This window comes from Bombina bombina, chromosome 10 (genome assembly GCF_027579735.1).
Source record: "Bombina bombina isolate aBomBom1 chromosome 10, aBomBom1.pri, whole genome shotgun sequence".
Lineage (NCBI taxonomy): Eukaryota > Metazoa > Chordata > Amphibia > Anura > Bombinatoridae > Bombina > Bombina bombina.
In genome coordinates this window covers 739,158-757,388 of record NC_069508.1, presented here as the reverse complement: position 1 = coordinate 757,388, position 18,231 = coordinate 739,158, and the positions used below count along the sequence as shown (strand labels likewise).

The 18,231-nt window shown below is 44.7% G+C and overlaps 1 protein-coding gene across 1 annotated transcript in view; it reads right to left on the bottom strand.

The window, feature by feature from the left end:
• LOC128641173 (pre-B-cell leukemia transcription factor 1) overlaps window positions 1-17,640 on the bottom strand; it is a 354,783-nt gene extending 337,143 nt beyond the window's left edge. Inside the window, exons 1-3 of the mRNA XM_053693741.1 lie at window positions 17,632-17,640; window positions 17,199-17,389; window positions 2,722-2,857 (exon numbers count right to left, since the gene is read on the bottom strand). Coding sequence (XP_053549716.1) covers window positions 2,722-2,857; window positions 17,199-17,389; window positions 17,632-17,640 — 336 coding nt within the window. The remainder of the gene's footprint in view (window positions 1-2,721; window positions 2,858-17,198; window positions 17,390-17,631) is intronic.
• Window positions 17,641-18,231: the final 591 nt, after the last annotated feature.

Below are 18,231 nucleotides of genomic sequence, written 5' to 3'. Positions count from 1 at the left end.
GGATCAGGGCAGGCGGCACAGGTTCAGTGGTCAGGTACAAGGTGTGGATCAGAGCAGGCGGCACAGGTTCAGTGGTCAGGTACAAGGTGTGGATCAGGGCAGGCGGCACAGGTTCAGTGGTCAGGTACAAGTTGTGGATCAGGGCAGGCGGCACAGGTTCAGTGGTCTGGTACAGGGTGAGGATCAGGGCAGCTGGCACAGGTTCAGTGGTCTGGTACAGGGTGAGGATCAGGGCAGGCGGCACAGGTTCAGTGGTCAGGTACAGAATGTGGATCAGGGCAGGCAGCACAGGTTCAGTGGTCAGGTACAAGGTGTGGATCAGGGCAGGTAGCTCAGGTTCAGTGGTCTGGCATAGGGCGAGGATCAGGGCAGGCGGCACAGGTTCAGTGGTCTAGTAAAGGGTGAGAATCAGGGCAGACGGCACAGGTTCAGTGGTCAGGTACAAGGTGTGGATAATAACTAATGCACAGCACCAACCCACCTGAATTTAGATATTAATGGATTCATAGCGCAATTATAATAGACTACATAAGGAACGCTATAAGAATATCAAATAATTTGTGGGGATTGCCACCTAGTTAGTGCCATTGTTAACTTTTTTGTGTAGGCACAGGTTCAGTGGTCTGGTAAAAGGTGTGGATCAGGGCAGGTGGCACAGGTTCAGTGGTTGGTACAGGGTGAGGATCAGGGCAGGTGGCACAGGTTCAGTGGTCTGGTACAGGGTGAGGATCAGGGCAGGTAGCACAGGTTCAGTGGTAAGGTAAAAGGTGTGGATCAGGGCAGGTGGCACAGGTTAAGTGGTCTGGTACAGGGTAAGGATCAGGGCAGGCGGCACAGGTTCAGTGGTCTGGTACAGGGTGAGGATCAGGGCAGGCGGCACAGGTTCAGTGGTCAGGTAAAAGGTGTTGATCAGGGCAGGTGGCACAGGTTCAGTGGTCTGGTAGAAGGTGAGGATCGGGGCAGGTGGCACAGGTTCAGTGCTCTGGTACAGAGTGAGGATCGGGGCAGGCGGCACAGGTTCAGTGGTCTCATACATGGTGAGGATCGGGGCAGGTGGCACAGGTTCAGTGGTCTGGTACATGGTGAGGATCGGGGCAGGTGGCACAGGTTCAGTGGTCTGGTACATGGTGAGGATCGGGGCAGGTGGCACAGGTTCAGTGGTCTGGTACATGGTGAGGATCGGGGCAGGTGGCACAGGTTCAGTGGTCTGGTACATGGTGAGGATCGGGGCAGGTGGCACAGGTTCAGTGGTCTGGTACATGGTGAGGATCGGGGCAGGTGGCACAGGTTCAGTGGTCTGGTACAGGGTGAGGATCAGGGCAGGCGGCACAGGTTCAGTGGTCTGGTACAGGGTGAGGATCAGGGCAGGCGGCACAGGTTCAGTGGTCTGGTACAGGTTGAGGATCAGGGCAGGCGGCACAGGTTCAGTGGTCTGGTACAGGGTGAGGATCAGGGCAGGCGGCACAGGTTCAGTGGTCTGGTACAGGGTGAGGATCAGGGCAGGTGGCACAGGTTCAGTGGTCTGGTACATGGTGAGGATCAGGGCAGGCGGCACAGGTTCAGTGGTCTGGTACAGGATGAGGATCAGGGCAGGCGGCACAGGTTCAGTGGTCTGGTACAGGTTGAGGATCAGGGCAGGCGGCACGGGTTCAATGGACTGGTACAGGACAAGGATCAGGGCAGGCGGCACGGGTTCAGTGGTCAGGTACAGGGTGAGGATCAGGGCAGGCGGCACAGGTTCAGTGGTCTGGTACATGGTGAGGATCGGGGCAGGTGGCACAGGTTCAGTGGTCTGGTACATGGTGAGGATCGGGGCAGGTGACACAGGTTCAGTGGACTGGTACAGGGTGAGGATCAGGGCAGGCGGCACAGGTTCAGTGGTCTGGTACAGGGTGAGGATCAGGGCAGGCGGCACAGGTTCAGTGGTCAGGTAAAAGGTGTTGATCAGGGCAGGTGGCACAGGTTCAGTGGTCTGGTAGAAGGTGAGGATCGGGGCAGGTGGCACAGGTTCAGTGCTCTGGTACAGAGTGAGGATCGGGGCAGGCGGCACAGGTTCAGTGGTCTCATACATGGTGAGGATCGGGGCAGGTGGCACAGGTTCAGTGGTCTGGTACATGGTGAGGATCGGGGCAGGTGGCACAGGCTCAGTGGTCTGGTACATGGTGAGGATCAGGGCAGGCGGCACAGGTTCAGTGGTCTGGTACAGGGTGAGGAACAGGGCAGGCGGCACAGGTTCAGTGGTCTGGTACATGGTGAGGATCGGGGCAGGTGGCACAGGTTCAGTGGTCTGGTACATGGTGAGGATCGGGGCAGGTGGCACAGGTTCAGTGGACTGGTACAGGACAAGGATCAGGGCAGGCGGCACGGGTTCAGTGGTCAGGTACAGGGTGCGGGTCTGATACTTGTAGTAACACAAGTTTACATCCTACGTGACCACAATAAGCAGAAGATACATCTAGGGCCACACAGTGACATTTGCCCTGGAATCAAAAAGTGCTTGGTTAACTTGGATTTAGATTGGAGCAGGAGTTTTTCATTAGTTCTCCCCAAGGTAAATAGCCACAGTATGCACATCCTACCATAAAACGACAAACATGTTTGGGGCCAAAAGAGGTCTCGCCAAGAATCTCTAATTAGCCTGAATTTCCATCTGTGAGGAACTGGTGGTTTCCATATCAGTTGTTTTCATCAAAGCCAACAAACAGATAGTTGCACACCCACCTGTGATACCGTGATGGCACATTTCTTGGCAAGTTCTTCTTTGGCTTCCTCACTGGGGTACGGGTTGCTGAGGTGGGAATAAAAATATTCATTGAGGATCTCTGTAGCTTGCTTGTTGAAGTTTCTTCTCTTCCTCCTGAAACAAAAAAATTCAGAGTTCATAACACAACCCCAAGTACCTTCATAGTGAGCAACACATATGTAGCACACATTCCTCCAACACATATGTAGCACACATTCCTCCAACACATATGTAGCACACATTCCTACAACACATATGTAGCACACATTCCTACAACACATATGTAGCACACATTCCTCCAACACATATGTAGCACACATTCCTCCAACACATATGTAGCACACATTCCTCCAACACATATGTAGCACACATTCCTCCAACACACATATGTAGCACACATTCCTCCAACACATATGTAGCACACATTCCTCCAACACACATATGTAGCACAGATTCCTCCAACACACATATGTAGCACACATTCCTACAACACATATGTAGCACACATTCCTCCAACACACATATGTAGCACAGATTCCTCCAACACACATATGTAGCACACATTCCTACAACACATATGTAGCACACATTCCTCCAACACACATATGTAGCACACATTCCTACAACACATATGTAGCACACATTCCTACAACACACATATGTAGCACACATTCCTCCAACACACATATGTAGCACACATTCCTCCAACACATATGTAGCACACATTCCTCCAACACATATGTAGCACACATTCCTCCAACACACATATGTAGCACACATTCCTCCAACACATATGTAGCACACATTCCTCCAACACACATATGTAGCACACATTCCTCCAACACACATATGTAGCACACATTCCTCCAACACACATATGTAGCATACATTCCTCCAACACATATGTAGCACACATTCCTCCAACACACATATGTAGCACACATTCCACCAACACATATGTAGCACACATTCCTCCAACACACACATGTAGCACACATTCCACCAACACATATGTAGCACACATTCCTCCAACACATATGTAGCACACATTCCTCCAACACACATATGTAGCACACATTCCTCCAACACACATATGTAGCACACATTCCTCCAACACATATGTAGCACACATTCCTCCAACACACATATGTAGCACACATTCCTCCAACACATATGTAGCACACATTCCTCCAACACACATATGTAGCACACATTCCACCAACACATATGTAGCACACATTCCTCCAACACACATATGTAGCACACATTCCTCCAACACACATATGTAGCACACATTCCTCCAACACATATGTAGCACACATTCCTCCAACACACATATGTAGCACACATTCCTCCAACACACATATGTAGCACACATTCCTCCAACACACATATGTAGCACACATTCCTCCAACACATATGTAGCACACATTCCTCCAACACACATATGTAGCACACATTCCTCCAACACACATATGTAGCACACATTCCTACAACACATATGTAGCACACATTCCTCCAACACACATATGTAGCACACATTCCTACAACACATATGTAGCACACATTCCTACAACACACATATGTAGCACACATTCCTCCAACACACATATGTAGCACACATTCCTCCAACACATATGTAGCACACATTCCTCCAACACACATATGTAGCACACATTCCTCCAACACATATGTAGCACACATTCCTCCAACACACATATGTAGCACACATTCCTCCAACACATATGTAGCACACATTCCTCCAACACACATATGTAGCACACATTCCTCCAACACATATGTAGCACACATTCCTCCAACACACATATGTAGCACACATTCCTCCAACACACATATGTAGCACACATTCCTCCAACACACATATGTAGCACACATTCCTCCAACACACATATGTAGCACACATTCCTCCAACACACATATGTAGCACACATTCCTCCAACACACATATGTAGCACACATTCCTCCAACACATATGTAGCACACATTCCTCCAACACACATATGTAGCACACATTCCTCCAACACATATGTAGCACACATTCCTCCAACACACATATGTAGCACACATTCCACCAACACATATGTAGCACACATTCCTCCAACACACATATGTAGCACACATTCCACCAACACACATATGTAGCACACATTCCTCCAACACACATATGTAGCACACATTCCACCAACACATATGTAGCACACATTCCTCCAACACACATATGTAGCACACATTCCTCCAACACACATATGTAGCACACATTCCTCCAACACATATGTAGCACACATTCTCCAACACACATATGTAGCACACATTCCTCCAACACACATATGTAGCACACATTCCTCCAACACACATATGTAGCACACATTCCTCCAAACACATATGTAGCACACATTCCTCCACACACATATGTAGCACACATCCTCCAACACACATATGTAGCACACATTCCTCCAACACATATGTAGCACACATTCCTCCAACACACATATGTAGCACAACATTCCTCCAACACATATGTAGCCACATTCCTCCAACACACATATGTAGCACACATTCCTCCAACCACATATGTAGCACACATTCCTCCAACACATATGTAGCACACATTCCTCCAACACATAATGTAGCACACATTCCTCCAACACCATATGTAGCACACATTCCTCCAACACACATATGTAGCCCCCTCACCAACACACATATGTAGCACAGCACACATTTCCACCAACACATATGTAGCACAACTTCCTCCAACACACATATGTAGCACACATTCCTCCAACACACATATGTAGCACACATTCCTCCACACACATATGTAGCACACATTCCATCCAACACACATATGTAGCACACATTCCTCCGAACACATATGTAGCACACATTCCTCCAACACACATATGTAGCACACATTCCTCCAACAACACAGTATGTAGCACACATTCCTCCAACACATATGTAGCACACATTCCTCCAACACACATATGTAGCACACATTCCTCAACACACATATGTAGCACACATTCCTCCAACACACATATGTAGCACACATTCCTCCACACACACACATTCCTCCACACACACACACATTCCTCCACACACACACACATTCCTCCAACACATAGTAGCACACATTCCTCCAACACATATGTAGCACACATTCCTCCAACACATATGTAGCACACATTCCTCCAACACATATGTAGCACACATTCCTCCAACACATATGTAGCACACATTCCTCCAACACATATGTAGCACACATTCCTCCAACACATATGTAGCACACATTCCTCCAACACATATGTAGCACACATTCCTCCAACACACATATGTAGCACACATTCCTCCAACACACATATGTAGCACACATTCCTCCAACACATATGTAGCACACATTCCTCCAACACACATATGTAGCACACATTCCTCCAACACACATATCTTTATATTGATGTGTATATATGCATATGACAGTGCATATATGCATCACCATAACTTATACATATAAACCTCACACAGTGGTACACCGATGTGCATAAATGTATCCCCCTCACACAGCGGTACACTAATGTGCATATATGTATCCCCCTAACACATTGGTACACTGATGTGCATATATGTATCCCCCTAACACAGTGGTACACTAATGTGCATATATGTATCCCCCTAACACAGCGGTACACTAAAGTACATATATGTATCCCTCTAACACAGCGGTACACTAATGTGCATATATGTATCACCCTCACACAGCGGTACATCAATGTGCATATATGTATCCCCCTAACACATTGGTACACTAATGTGAATATATGTATCACCCTCACACACCGGTACATCGAGGTGCATATATGTATCACCCTCACACGGCGGTACATCGAGGTACATATATGTATCACCCTCACACAGCGGTACATCGAGGTGCATATATGTATCACCTTCACACACCGGTACATCGAGGTGCATATATGTATCACCCTCACACGGCGGTACATCGAGGTGCATATATGTATCACCCTCACACACCGGTACATCGAGGTCCATATATGTATCACCCTCACACGGCGGTACATCGAGGTGCATATATGTATCACCCTCACACGGCGGTACATCGAGGTGCATATATGTATCACCTTCACACACCGGTACATCGAGGTGCATATATGTATCACCCTCACACGGCGGTACATCGAGGTGCATATATGTATCACCTTCACACACCGGTACATCGAGGTCCATATATGTATCAAAATATAAAATGAGAGGGCGCTAAAAGCAAGAATAAATACCACACTTAATCTCTAAAAAATTATGAGTTTAATAAACATAATTAAACATATATATGGCAAGTAAAAATTACTAACATCAAAAAATAGAAGGGACGTCTCCCTATAGAAAATAAATCTTAAAAATACCACCAATATATTCAGAAAAAATGTTAAATTTCATTTATCATCCGTATGTATAAGGACAAAAAAGTATAGTCAAATCGATGTAGACCACTGGTAAAAATTGATCCGCAAATGCTCAGGGACCAGCAGTTGATAATGATCCAAAAAAATGATTAACAATGTTGCATAACACTTTCAGTCATTTTGTGGCAATTCTTAAATAGATGAGTGCCTAAAGTTTAAAGACAGCGTTCCACCTTTTATATGCAATTATCAAAAGTGCTTATGTATATGTTAAAAAGGGCGCTCCAGGGCGTCTTACCGTTTGATTGAGTGATATTCAAGCTTCCAGGTAAACTCCCACTAAGGTTTAACCTTAGTGGGAGTTTACCTGGAAGCTTGAATATCACTCAATCACCACGGGTGAACCTTCACTACATAAGCTGAGCGGCCTGCTTTTAGCCGATAAAAGAAAACGGTAAGACGCCCTGGAGCGCCCTTTTTAACATATACATAAGCACTTTTGATAATTGCATATAAAAGGTGGAACGCTGTCTTTAAACTTTAGGCACTCATCTATTTAAGAATTGCCACAAAATGACTGAAAGTGTTATGCAACATTGTTAATCATTTTTTTGGATCATTATCAACTGCTGGTCCCTGAGCATTTGCGGATCAATTTTTACCAGTGGTCTACATCGATTTGACTATACTTTTTTGTCCTTATACATACGGATGATAAATGAAATTTAACATTTTTTCTGAATATATTGGTGGTATTTTTAAGATTTATTTTCTATAGGGAGACGTCCCTTCTATTTTTTGATGTTAGTAATTTTTACTTGCCATATATATGTTTAATTATGTTTATTAAACTCATAATTTTTTAGAGATTAAGTGTGGTATTTATTCTTGCTTTTAGCGCCCTCTCATTTTATATTTTGATACTCTGTTTTCTATATAGCCATTTGGAGAGGTGGTTAGGGAGTGGCCTGGATTAATTTTTAGACCTTAGCGCTTTATAACACTTGTTTTTTCATTTCCATATATGTATCACCCTCACACGGCGGTACATCGAGGTGCATATATTTATCATAAATAAAAAGAGAGAAGCGCTCAACCTGAGAACGAACAATAGCATAATAGCTTGTTCTATGGCTAGTTACCACCCAAGAAGCAGCCTCTTTTTGCTCAACATGTGCCTTTCACAGAGAAGAACTTTCCTGAAGCATATCATATCTCCCTAATAAAAGGAGAAAGCTGTGGCATTGGCTAAACAGCATCATCCCGGGAGACATGAGGCTTGCATGTAACAACTCATCTGAATTTCAAAAAGCAAGACATTAAACAGAGTAATTATTTATCCTGAAGGACATGAGGCTCTAAACAAAAGGGACATAAATGTACTTTCATATTATGGTCCACCAGCACCATAAACATATATTGGAAGTCAGGGAAGGTACTTCCTGGAAGCTCACCACTAACCACAGTGGAGAAAACTTATAATATAACCCCTTTATTAAATCCTTAACTAGACAATTAAGGTAGGCACCAACAAATAGGAACATCAATGTGGACCTCTGAATATAATGGGCATGTTTACAAAAGTCTCCTGCTCCCAAATAGGCATGCTCACTACACAGAATGGAAAATAAAATTCAATCTGTACTGTCACTTTAAGAGTAAAAATATTGTTAACTTCATAACCCCTACACAGAACCCGCTTTTAGATTGAGGGGACATGTGAGCCAGAGGTAGGAAAACAGAGCTCGTGCATTAATAAAGCTTTATAGAACTTTAAGGCAGTAGGAGGATTAAACTGCTGCCACAAAAACAGAAACACGCAGAGTCTCATCTGAGGTTAAATGCATCATCAAAGGAGCTATAGCCCTTTCTGCTAGTCAATCTTTAGATAAAAAATAAACACATCACTAAGATTAGACTTCCTACCTACATGATGAATTAGCTAGCAAAGTCGGCTAGTAGTGGCGCCGGAGACACTCCCCCTGCAATCGAAAGCAGCGTATCATTATCAACAAAATTGCACCCTCAGAACAATAACCTCCAACTTATCTGATTCCCGCCATTGACATCAGTCTGCATGCAGAGCAGAAAACTATAAAAGTGACAGCCTTTGTGATACAAGTCTCTCTCAGTAAACAAAATAATATGCCCTTTAAGTCTTTTAGATAATAAAGAGCAAGCTCAATATACCTAAAAAAGAACCATAAAGCTAATATCCATTAGCAAATAAATTATACACATGAGGCATACGGGATTACCCAGATAAGCCCCTGAACGTACCAGAGCCAACACAAAATAATAGGGGATACTAGTATAAAGGAAAGTATTAACCCCTAGTCACAATAGTGCCTGCCTCCTGCTAAAAAAACTAAATTTATGCTTACCTGATTAATTAATTTCTTCTATGGTACGACGAGTCTACGGATTCATCCTTTACTTGTGGGATATTATCCTCCTGCTAACAGGAAGGGGCAAAGAGCACAACTGCAGAGCTGTCTATATAGCTCCTCCCTTAACTCCACCCCCCAGTCATTCGACCGAAGGTACAGGAAGAAAAAGGAGAAACTAAAAGGTGCGCAGAGGTGACGGAAGTTTAAAATAAAAAAATATAATCTGTCTTAAAATGACAGGGCGGGCCGAGGACTCGTCGTACCATAGAAGAAATTAATTTATCAGGTAAGCATAAATGTACTTTTCTTCAATAAGGTACGACGAGTCCACGGATTCATCCTTTACTTGTGGGATACAATACCAAAGCTACAGGACACGGATGAACGGGAGGGACAAGACAGATGGTTAAACAGAAAGCACCACTGCTTGAAGAACTTTTCTCCCAAAAATAGCCTCCGAAGAAGCAAAAGTATCACATTTGTAAAATTTGGAAAAGGTATGGAGCGAAGACCAAGTCGCAGCCTTACAAATCTGTTCAACAGAAGCATTTTTAAAAGCCCATGTGGAAGCCACCGCTCTAGTAGAGTGAGCTGTAATCCTTTTAGGAGGCTGCTGTCCAGCAGTCTCGTATGCCAAACGGATAATGCTCTTCAGCCAAAAAGAAAGAGAGGTAGCCGTAGCTTTTTGACCTCTACGTTTTCCAGAATAGACAACAAACAAAGAAGATGTTTGACGGAAATCTTTGGTTGCTTGCAAGTAAAACTTCAAAGCACGAACCACGTCCAAGTTGTGCAACAGATGCTCCTTCTTAGAGGAAGGATTAGGACACAGAGAAGGAACAATTTCCTGATTGATATTCCTATTAGTAACAACCTTAGGAAGGAATCCAGGTTTGGTTCGCAAAACCACCTTATCAGCATGGAAAACAAGATAAGGCGAGTCGCATTGCAATGCAGATAGTTCAGAAACTCTTTGAGCCGAAGAGATAGCAACTAAAAAACAGAACTTTCCAAGATAGAAGCTTAATATCTATGGAATGCATAACTTCAAACGGAACCCCTTGAAGAACCGTAAGAACTAAATTCAAACTCCAAGGCGGAGCAACAGGTTTAAACACAGGCTTGATTCTAACTAAAGCCTGACAGAACGACCGAACGTCTGGAACATCTGCCAGACGCTTGTGCAGTAGAATTGATAAAGCAGATATCTGTCCCTTTAAGGAACTAGCTGATAGCCCCTTCTCCAATCCTTCTTGGAGAAAGGACAAAACCCTAGGAATCCTGATCTTACTCCATGAGTAGCCTTTGGATTCGCACCAATAAAGATATTTACGCCATATCTTATGATAAATTTTCCTAGTGACAGGCTTTCGAGCCTGAATCAAGGTATCTATGACCGACTCAGAGAAACCCCGCTTGGATAAAATCAAGCGATTAATCTAGATTTGGATGCTGGAACGGACCTTGAATTAGAAGGTCCTGTCTCAGTGGCAGAGTCCATGGTGGAAGAGATGACATGTCCACCAGGTCTGCATACCGAGTCCTGCGTGGCCACGCAGGTGCTATCAAAATCACAGAAGCTCTCTCCTGTTTGATTCTGGCAATCAAACGAGGAAGGAGAGGAAATGGTGGAAGCACATAAGCCAGGTTGAACGACCAGGGTACTGCTAGAGCATCAGTACTGCCTGACGATCCCTTGACCTGGACCCGTAACAAGGAAGTTTGGCGTTCTGACGAGACGCCATCAGATCCAATTCTGGTGTGCCCCATTGCTGAATCAATTGTGCAAACACCTCCGGATGGAGTTCCCACTCCCCCGGATGAAAAGTCTGACGACTTAGAAAATCCGCTTCCCAGTTCTCCACTCCTGGGATATAGATTGCTGATAGATGGCAAGAGTGAGTCTCTGCCCATCAAATTATTTTGGTAACCTCTATCATCGCTAGAGAACTCTTTGTTCCCCCCTGATGATTGATATATGCTACAGTCGTGATATTGTCCGACTGGAATCTTATGAATCTGGCCGAAGCCAGCTGAGGCCACACCTGAAGCGCGTTGAATGTCGCTCTCAGTTCTAGAATATTTATCGGGAGGAGAGCCTCCTCCTGAGTCCACAAACCCTGTGCTTTCAGGGAATTCCAGACTGCACCCCAGCCCAATAGGCTGGCGTCCGTCGTCACTATGAACCATGCTGGCCTGCGGAAACACATTCCCTGGGACAGATGATCCCGTGACAACCACCCAAGAAGAGAGTCTCTGGTCTCTTGATCCAGATTTATCTGAGGAGATAAATCTGCATAATCCCCATTCCACTGTTTGAACATGCATAGTTGCAGTGGTCTGAGATGCAAGCGAGCAAACGGAACTATGTCCATTGCCGCTACCATTAGTCCGATCACCTCCATACACTGAGCCACTGACGGCTGAGGAATGGAATGAAGAGCTCGGCAGGTGGTTAAAATCTTTGATTTCCTGACCTCCGTCAGAACAATTTTCATGTCCACCGAATCTATCAGAGTTCCCAGGAATGGAACCCTTGTGAGAGGGATAAGTGAACCCTTTTTTACATTCACCTTCCACCCGTGAGATCTTAGAAAAGCCAACACGATGTCCGTGTGAGATTTGGCTAGTTGGTAAGTCTGGGAGCTGTGGCCAAATCGAAGGGAAGAGCCACAAACTGGTATTGCTTGTCCAGAAAGGCGAACCTGAGGAACCGGTGATGATCTTTGTGGATAGGGATGTGTAGATACGCATCCTTTAAGTCCACGGTGGTCATATATTGACCCTCCTGTATCATTGGTAAAATAGTCTGAATGGTCTCCATTTTGAAGGATGGGACTCTGAGGAATTTGTTTAGGATCTTGAGATCTAAAATTGGTCTGAAGGTTCCCTCTTTTTTGGGAACCACAAACAGATTGGAGTAGAACCCCTGCCCCGGTTCTGTTTTCGGAACTGGGCAGATCACTCCCATGGTATATAGGTCTTCTACACAGCGTAAGAACGCCTCTCTTTTTGTCTGGTTTACAGACAATTGAGAAAGGTGGAATCTCCCCCTTGGAGGAGAATCTTTGAAATCTAGAAGATACCCCTGGGTTACGATTTCTAAAGAAAAGGAGTCCTGAACGTCTCTTGCCCAAGCCTGAGCGAAGAGAAAAAGTCTGCCCCCTACTAGATCCGGTCCCGGATCGGGGGCTACCCCTTCATGCTGACTTGGTGGCAGCAGCGGGCTTCTTGGCCTGTTTACCTTTGTTCCAAGTCTGGTTAGGTCTCCAGACTGACTTGGATTGAGCAAAATTCCCCTCTTGCTTTGCAGCAGGGGAAGAGGTAGAGGGACCACCTTTGAAGTTTCGAAAGGAACGAAAATTATTTTGTTTGGTCCTCATCTTATTTGTCTTATCCTGAGGAAGGGCATGGCCTTTTCCTCCAGTGATGTCTGAAATGATCTCTGAAATGATCTCTTTCAGTTCAGGCCCGAATAGGGTCTTACCCTTGAAAGGGATGGCTAAAAGCTTAGATTTTGATGACACATCAGCAGACCAGGACTTAAGCCATAACGCTCTACACGCTAAAATGGCAAAACCTGAATTCTTTGCCGCTAATTTAGCCAGTTGAAAAGCGGCATCTGTAATGAAAGAATTAGCTAGCTTGAGAGCCATAATTCTATCCAGAATATCATCTAATGGGGTCTCAACCTGAAGAGCCTCCTCCAGAGCCTCGAACCAAAAAGCAGCTGCAGTAGTTACAGGAACAATGCACGCTATAGGTGGGAGAAGAAAACTCTGATGAACAAATATTTTCTTTAGGAGACCCTCTAATTTTTTATCCATAGGATCTTTGAAAGCACAACTGTCCTCAATAGGCATATAGTTGTACGCTTAGCCAGGGTAGAAATTGCTCCCTCCACCTTAGGGACCGTCTGCCACAAGTCCCGCATGGTGTCTGATATGGGAAACATTTTCTTAAAAGTAGGAGGGGGAGCGAACGGAATACCTGGTCTATCCCACTCTTTAGTAACAATGTCCGAAATCCTCTTAGGGACCGGAAAAACATCAGTGTAAGCAGGGACCTCTAGAAATCTGTCCATTTTACACAATTTCTCTGGAACTACAATAGGGTCACAATCATCCAGAGTCGCTAAAACCTCCCTGAGCAATAAGCGGAGGTGTTCTAGATTAAATTTAAAAGCCGTCATATCTGAGTCTGTCTGAGGGAACTTCTTTCCTGAATCAGAAATCTCTCCCTCAGACAGCAAATCCCTCATCCCTACCTCAGAACATTGTGAGGGTACATCGGATAGGGCTAATAAAGCATCAGAGGGCTCAGCATTTGTTCTCACACCAGACCTACTGCGCTTCCCCTGCAACCCAGGCAGCTTAGATAAAACCTCTGTGAGGGTAGTATTCATAACTGCGGCCATATCTTGCAGGGTAAAAGAATTAGACGCACTAGAAGTACTTGGCGTCGCTTGTGCGGGCGTTAAAGGACCAGTCAACACATTAGATTTGCATAATCAACAAATGCAAGATAACAAGACAATGCAATAGCACTTAGTCTGAACTTCAAATGAGTAGCAGATATTTTTATAACAAATTTCTAAGTTATGTATATTTCCACTCCCCTTGTACCATGTGATAGTAATCAGCCAATCACAAATGCATATACGTATAGTCTGTGAATTCTTGCACATGCTCAGTAGGACCTGGTGACTCAAAAATTGTAAATATAAAAGACTGTGCACATTTGTTTAATGGAAGTAAATTGAAAAGTTGTTTAAAATTAAATGCTGTATCTGAATCATGAAAATTTAATTTAACCTGAGTGTCCCTTTAATGGTTGTGACACTTGGGGAGAATTAGATGGCATAACCTAATTCCCTTCTGACTGAGAATCATCTTGCGACATACTTTTAGTAGCTAAAATATGTTCTTTGCAATTTATTGACCTTTCAGTGCATGAGGGACGCATTCTAAGTGGGGGTTCCACAATGGCTTCTAAACATATTGAACAATGAGTTTCCTCAATGTCAGACATGTTGAACAGGCTAGCTATGACTACAAACAAGCATGAAAACACTTTATTTAGTGAAAAAAACAACAATCTTAAAAAACGGTACTGCACCTTTAAGAGAAAAAAAGCATACACGTTCTGCAAAACTGCTTTAAAATCCACCAAATTTTTGATAGCAGGCTCAATATGTGTAGTTAAGTTTGCCCCACAAGAAAATTTAACATTTAACCCTTAATTGTGCAAACCGGATTGAATTAAGGCCTGAATCCGGAAAAAACGCCCCCCGCACCTTGCCACAGCCTGCCCTCAGGGATTGTAAATATGGGGTTAAAGCTTCGATTTGGCCCAAAACATCCACAAGGGCCCTCAGGAGTTGGAGCTTGCTGCTTGCTGAGTGAAAACAACTGTGCATCTGAGGCGCGAAAATAGGCCCCGCCCATCTCACTCGTCTCTACAGCCTCAAAGAACCGCACCAGAGCGGTTTTGAGACCCAAAAAATAAGCCAAGTGTACCCTCAATAAAGTTGCCCAAAAAACGTTATTGCCCACAAAACGTTAACAGTTCTCCCAGTTCAGAAAACATTTGCCCACAAACATTCAAAACTCAGTGTCAACCATTTTTTAATTAGCCCCTTATGCAAGCTTAGTAATGCCTTTCTATAGCTCTTAGGATTACTGCTTACCCTTACCCTCATGGGGATACTGTCAGCCTTTCTGAAATACACAGTCTCTCCAGAAAAAATGACTTTACATACCTCACTGCTATATAGCATGAAAACGTTCCTCACACTGAAGTTTCCTGTACTCCTCAGCCTCTGTGGGAACAGCACTGAATCTTAGTTACAAATGCTAAGATCATCATCCTCCAGGCAGAAGTCTTCATCCATCTGCTGCCTGAGAGTAAATAGTACACACCGGTACCATTTAAAACAAAAAACTCTTGCTTGAAGAAAATAAAAACTAATATTTTCTCACCTCTTTTACTTTACCCTTCCTAGTATTTAGAGTAGGCAAAGAGAATGACTGGGGGGGTGGAGCTAAGGGAGGAGCTATATAGACAGCTCTGCTGTGGTGCTCTTTGCCACTTCCTGTTAGCAGGAGGATAATATCCCACAAGTAAAGGATGAATCCGTGGACTCGTCGTACCTTATAGAAGAAATATATCCTTCTAAGGATATATTATGTCCCAAAGAAAGCTACAGTATATGTCATAAGTGCACAGTCCCCCTATATAGAAGAACAAAAAACACTTACCTGCAATCCAGCCGTCCAGCAGGTGGACAGCCGGTATGAGGAAGTCACTCCTCACATAGACCTTAATGTAAACCTGTCTGGCAGCAGGGCAGCTCATTCGGTTTGAGAGGCGTTCTCCCTCACATGGACCTGTGGAAAAAAAGGAAGACTGAGTAATCTTACTCAGGCTTTCAAGATAGGGCAGAAACAGCTATTTGGGAGGCACAGTGAGGATTATACCCCGCAAGTTCCCAATTGCTTAAAAACCACCACTGCTCTACTGAAGAGACTGACATGGGCTACGGCTAAACACCAGGAAAGAGCAGAAAAAACTTGCTCTGCTTTAAAATAATAAACTCTTGATTGAAGAAGCTTCTTTTCAGACACCTAAAGTTTACCACCTCCTTGCTTTTAACGTAGGCAAAGAGAATGGCTGGGGGTTGTGGTAAGGGAAGTGATATTTAACAGTTTCCTGTGGTGCTCTTTGCCTCCTCCTGCTGGCCAGGAGTGATATTCCCCAACAGTAATTATTGATTATCCGTGGACTCATTGTGTCATCAGAAAGAAAGGGAAATATACATAGACCTGACTCTTGGCAAATATAAGCAAACACATATATTTAAAACTTTATAACATAAACCAAACATAGCTGAGAGTGTCTTAAAAAAATATACATACTTACCAGAAGACACCCATCCACATATAGCAGATAGCAAAACCAGTACTGAAAAATATCAGCAGAGGTAATGGTATAGGAACCCTTGAAAAGATTTCCCATGAGTGAAACCATAAAAATCAACAGGCGATACTCTGTATGTGTATGTATTGGGTACTTGTAAAGCGCGGCCTTAGCATGCTGAGCTATCTGTCCGGCCACATCCCTCTGACAAACTCTGTACTCTGAGAGGAATCAGGCTTCAGAATGCTTAGAAACGCCTATCATAGATGAAATCAAGCACAAATTACTTCACCACCTCCATAGGAGGCAATGTTTGTAAAACTAAATTGTGGGTGTGGTGAGGGGTGTATTTATAGGCATTTTGAGCTTTGGGAAACTTTGCCCCCTCCTGGTAGGATTGTATATCCCATACGTCACTAGCTCATGGACTCTTGCCCCTTACATGCAAGAAATAACTATAATTTTTAATAAGATTAAGCAATGTGATTTTCAATTTATTAATTTTCTACGATTTATAAATTACAATTTTTTTGGGAGCTCTATTGTATTGTATGCATTGCCTTGACATATTGGTAAAAAGGACCCTAAGAGACTCTACACCTCTACTGCTTAGAGTATAAGTTAACACAAACGGAGTTTTAAGGTGTGCATATGATATAAATGTATGATGGCCCTTAAGTACAGTATCTCTTTCTGCAGACTCACCGTGCATCCAGGAATCTAGAGCGAAGGATCATTACGGCCTCACATGTACTTTGCTTGAGCTGCATTTGAATTGAACTGAACTTGCGGTGGATGATACCCACCATGCGCTCAATTTCCTTGGGTGAGATGGGTCGAGTGCGGCTTTGCTCCCTGAGTAGATTCATCACATGGGTGGTGAACTCATTGCAGGCCTGGAAAGAAAGATCAATAGATTAAAAGCCTTCAACATCTGCACATGCGGTAAAGAAACAGAAGACTGAATTATACAAACACAATGTATAATGAGACTTTACGCTAATGCAATCCAAAGACAGTGTTTCAAGAGGTGTGCAGCTGCCCTCATCTTATGACAACAAATGCTGCTCATGTGATGGAACCATTCATATCAAATGCGCTATAAATCAGCAATGAAGTGTCTATAGGGCTAGATAACCCTCCCCATGCCCTGCCCTGTCCCCGTGTGATTTAACCCCCAAACCCCCCCTCTCTCTCTCTCTCTCTCTCTCTCTCTCTCTCTCTCTCTCTGTCCTCGCGTGATAATCCCCCCCCGTGCTCTGTCCTCGCGTGATAATCTCCCCCCCCCCCCCTGCTCTGTCCTCGCGTGATAATCTTTCCCCCCCCCCCGTGCTCTGTCCTCGCGTGATAATCTCTCCCCCCCCCCGTGCTCTGTCCTCGCGTGATAATCTTCCCCCCCCCCCGTGCTCTGTCCTCCGCGTGATAATCTCTCCCCCCCCCCCCCCCGTGCTCTGTCCTCGCGTGATAATCTTCCCCCCCCCCCCCCCGTGCTCTGTCCTCGCGTTTTAATCTTTCCCCCCCCCCCCCCCGTGCTCTGTCCTCGCGTGATAATCTTCCCCCCCCCCCCCCCCCCGTGCTCTGTCCTCGCGTGATAATCTTTCCCCCCCCCCCGTGCTCTGTCCTCGCGTGTTAATCTCCCCCCCCCCCCCTGCTCTGTCCTCGCGTGATAATCTTTCTCCCCCCCCCCCCCGTGCTCTGTCCTCGCGTGATAATCTCCCCCCCCCCCCCGTGCTCTGTC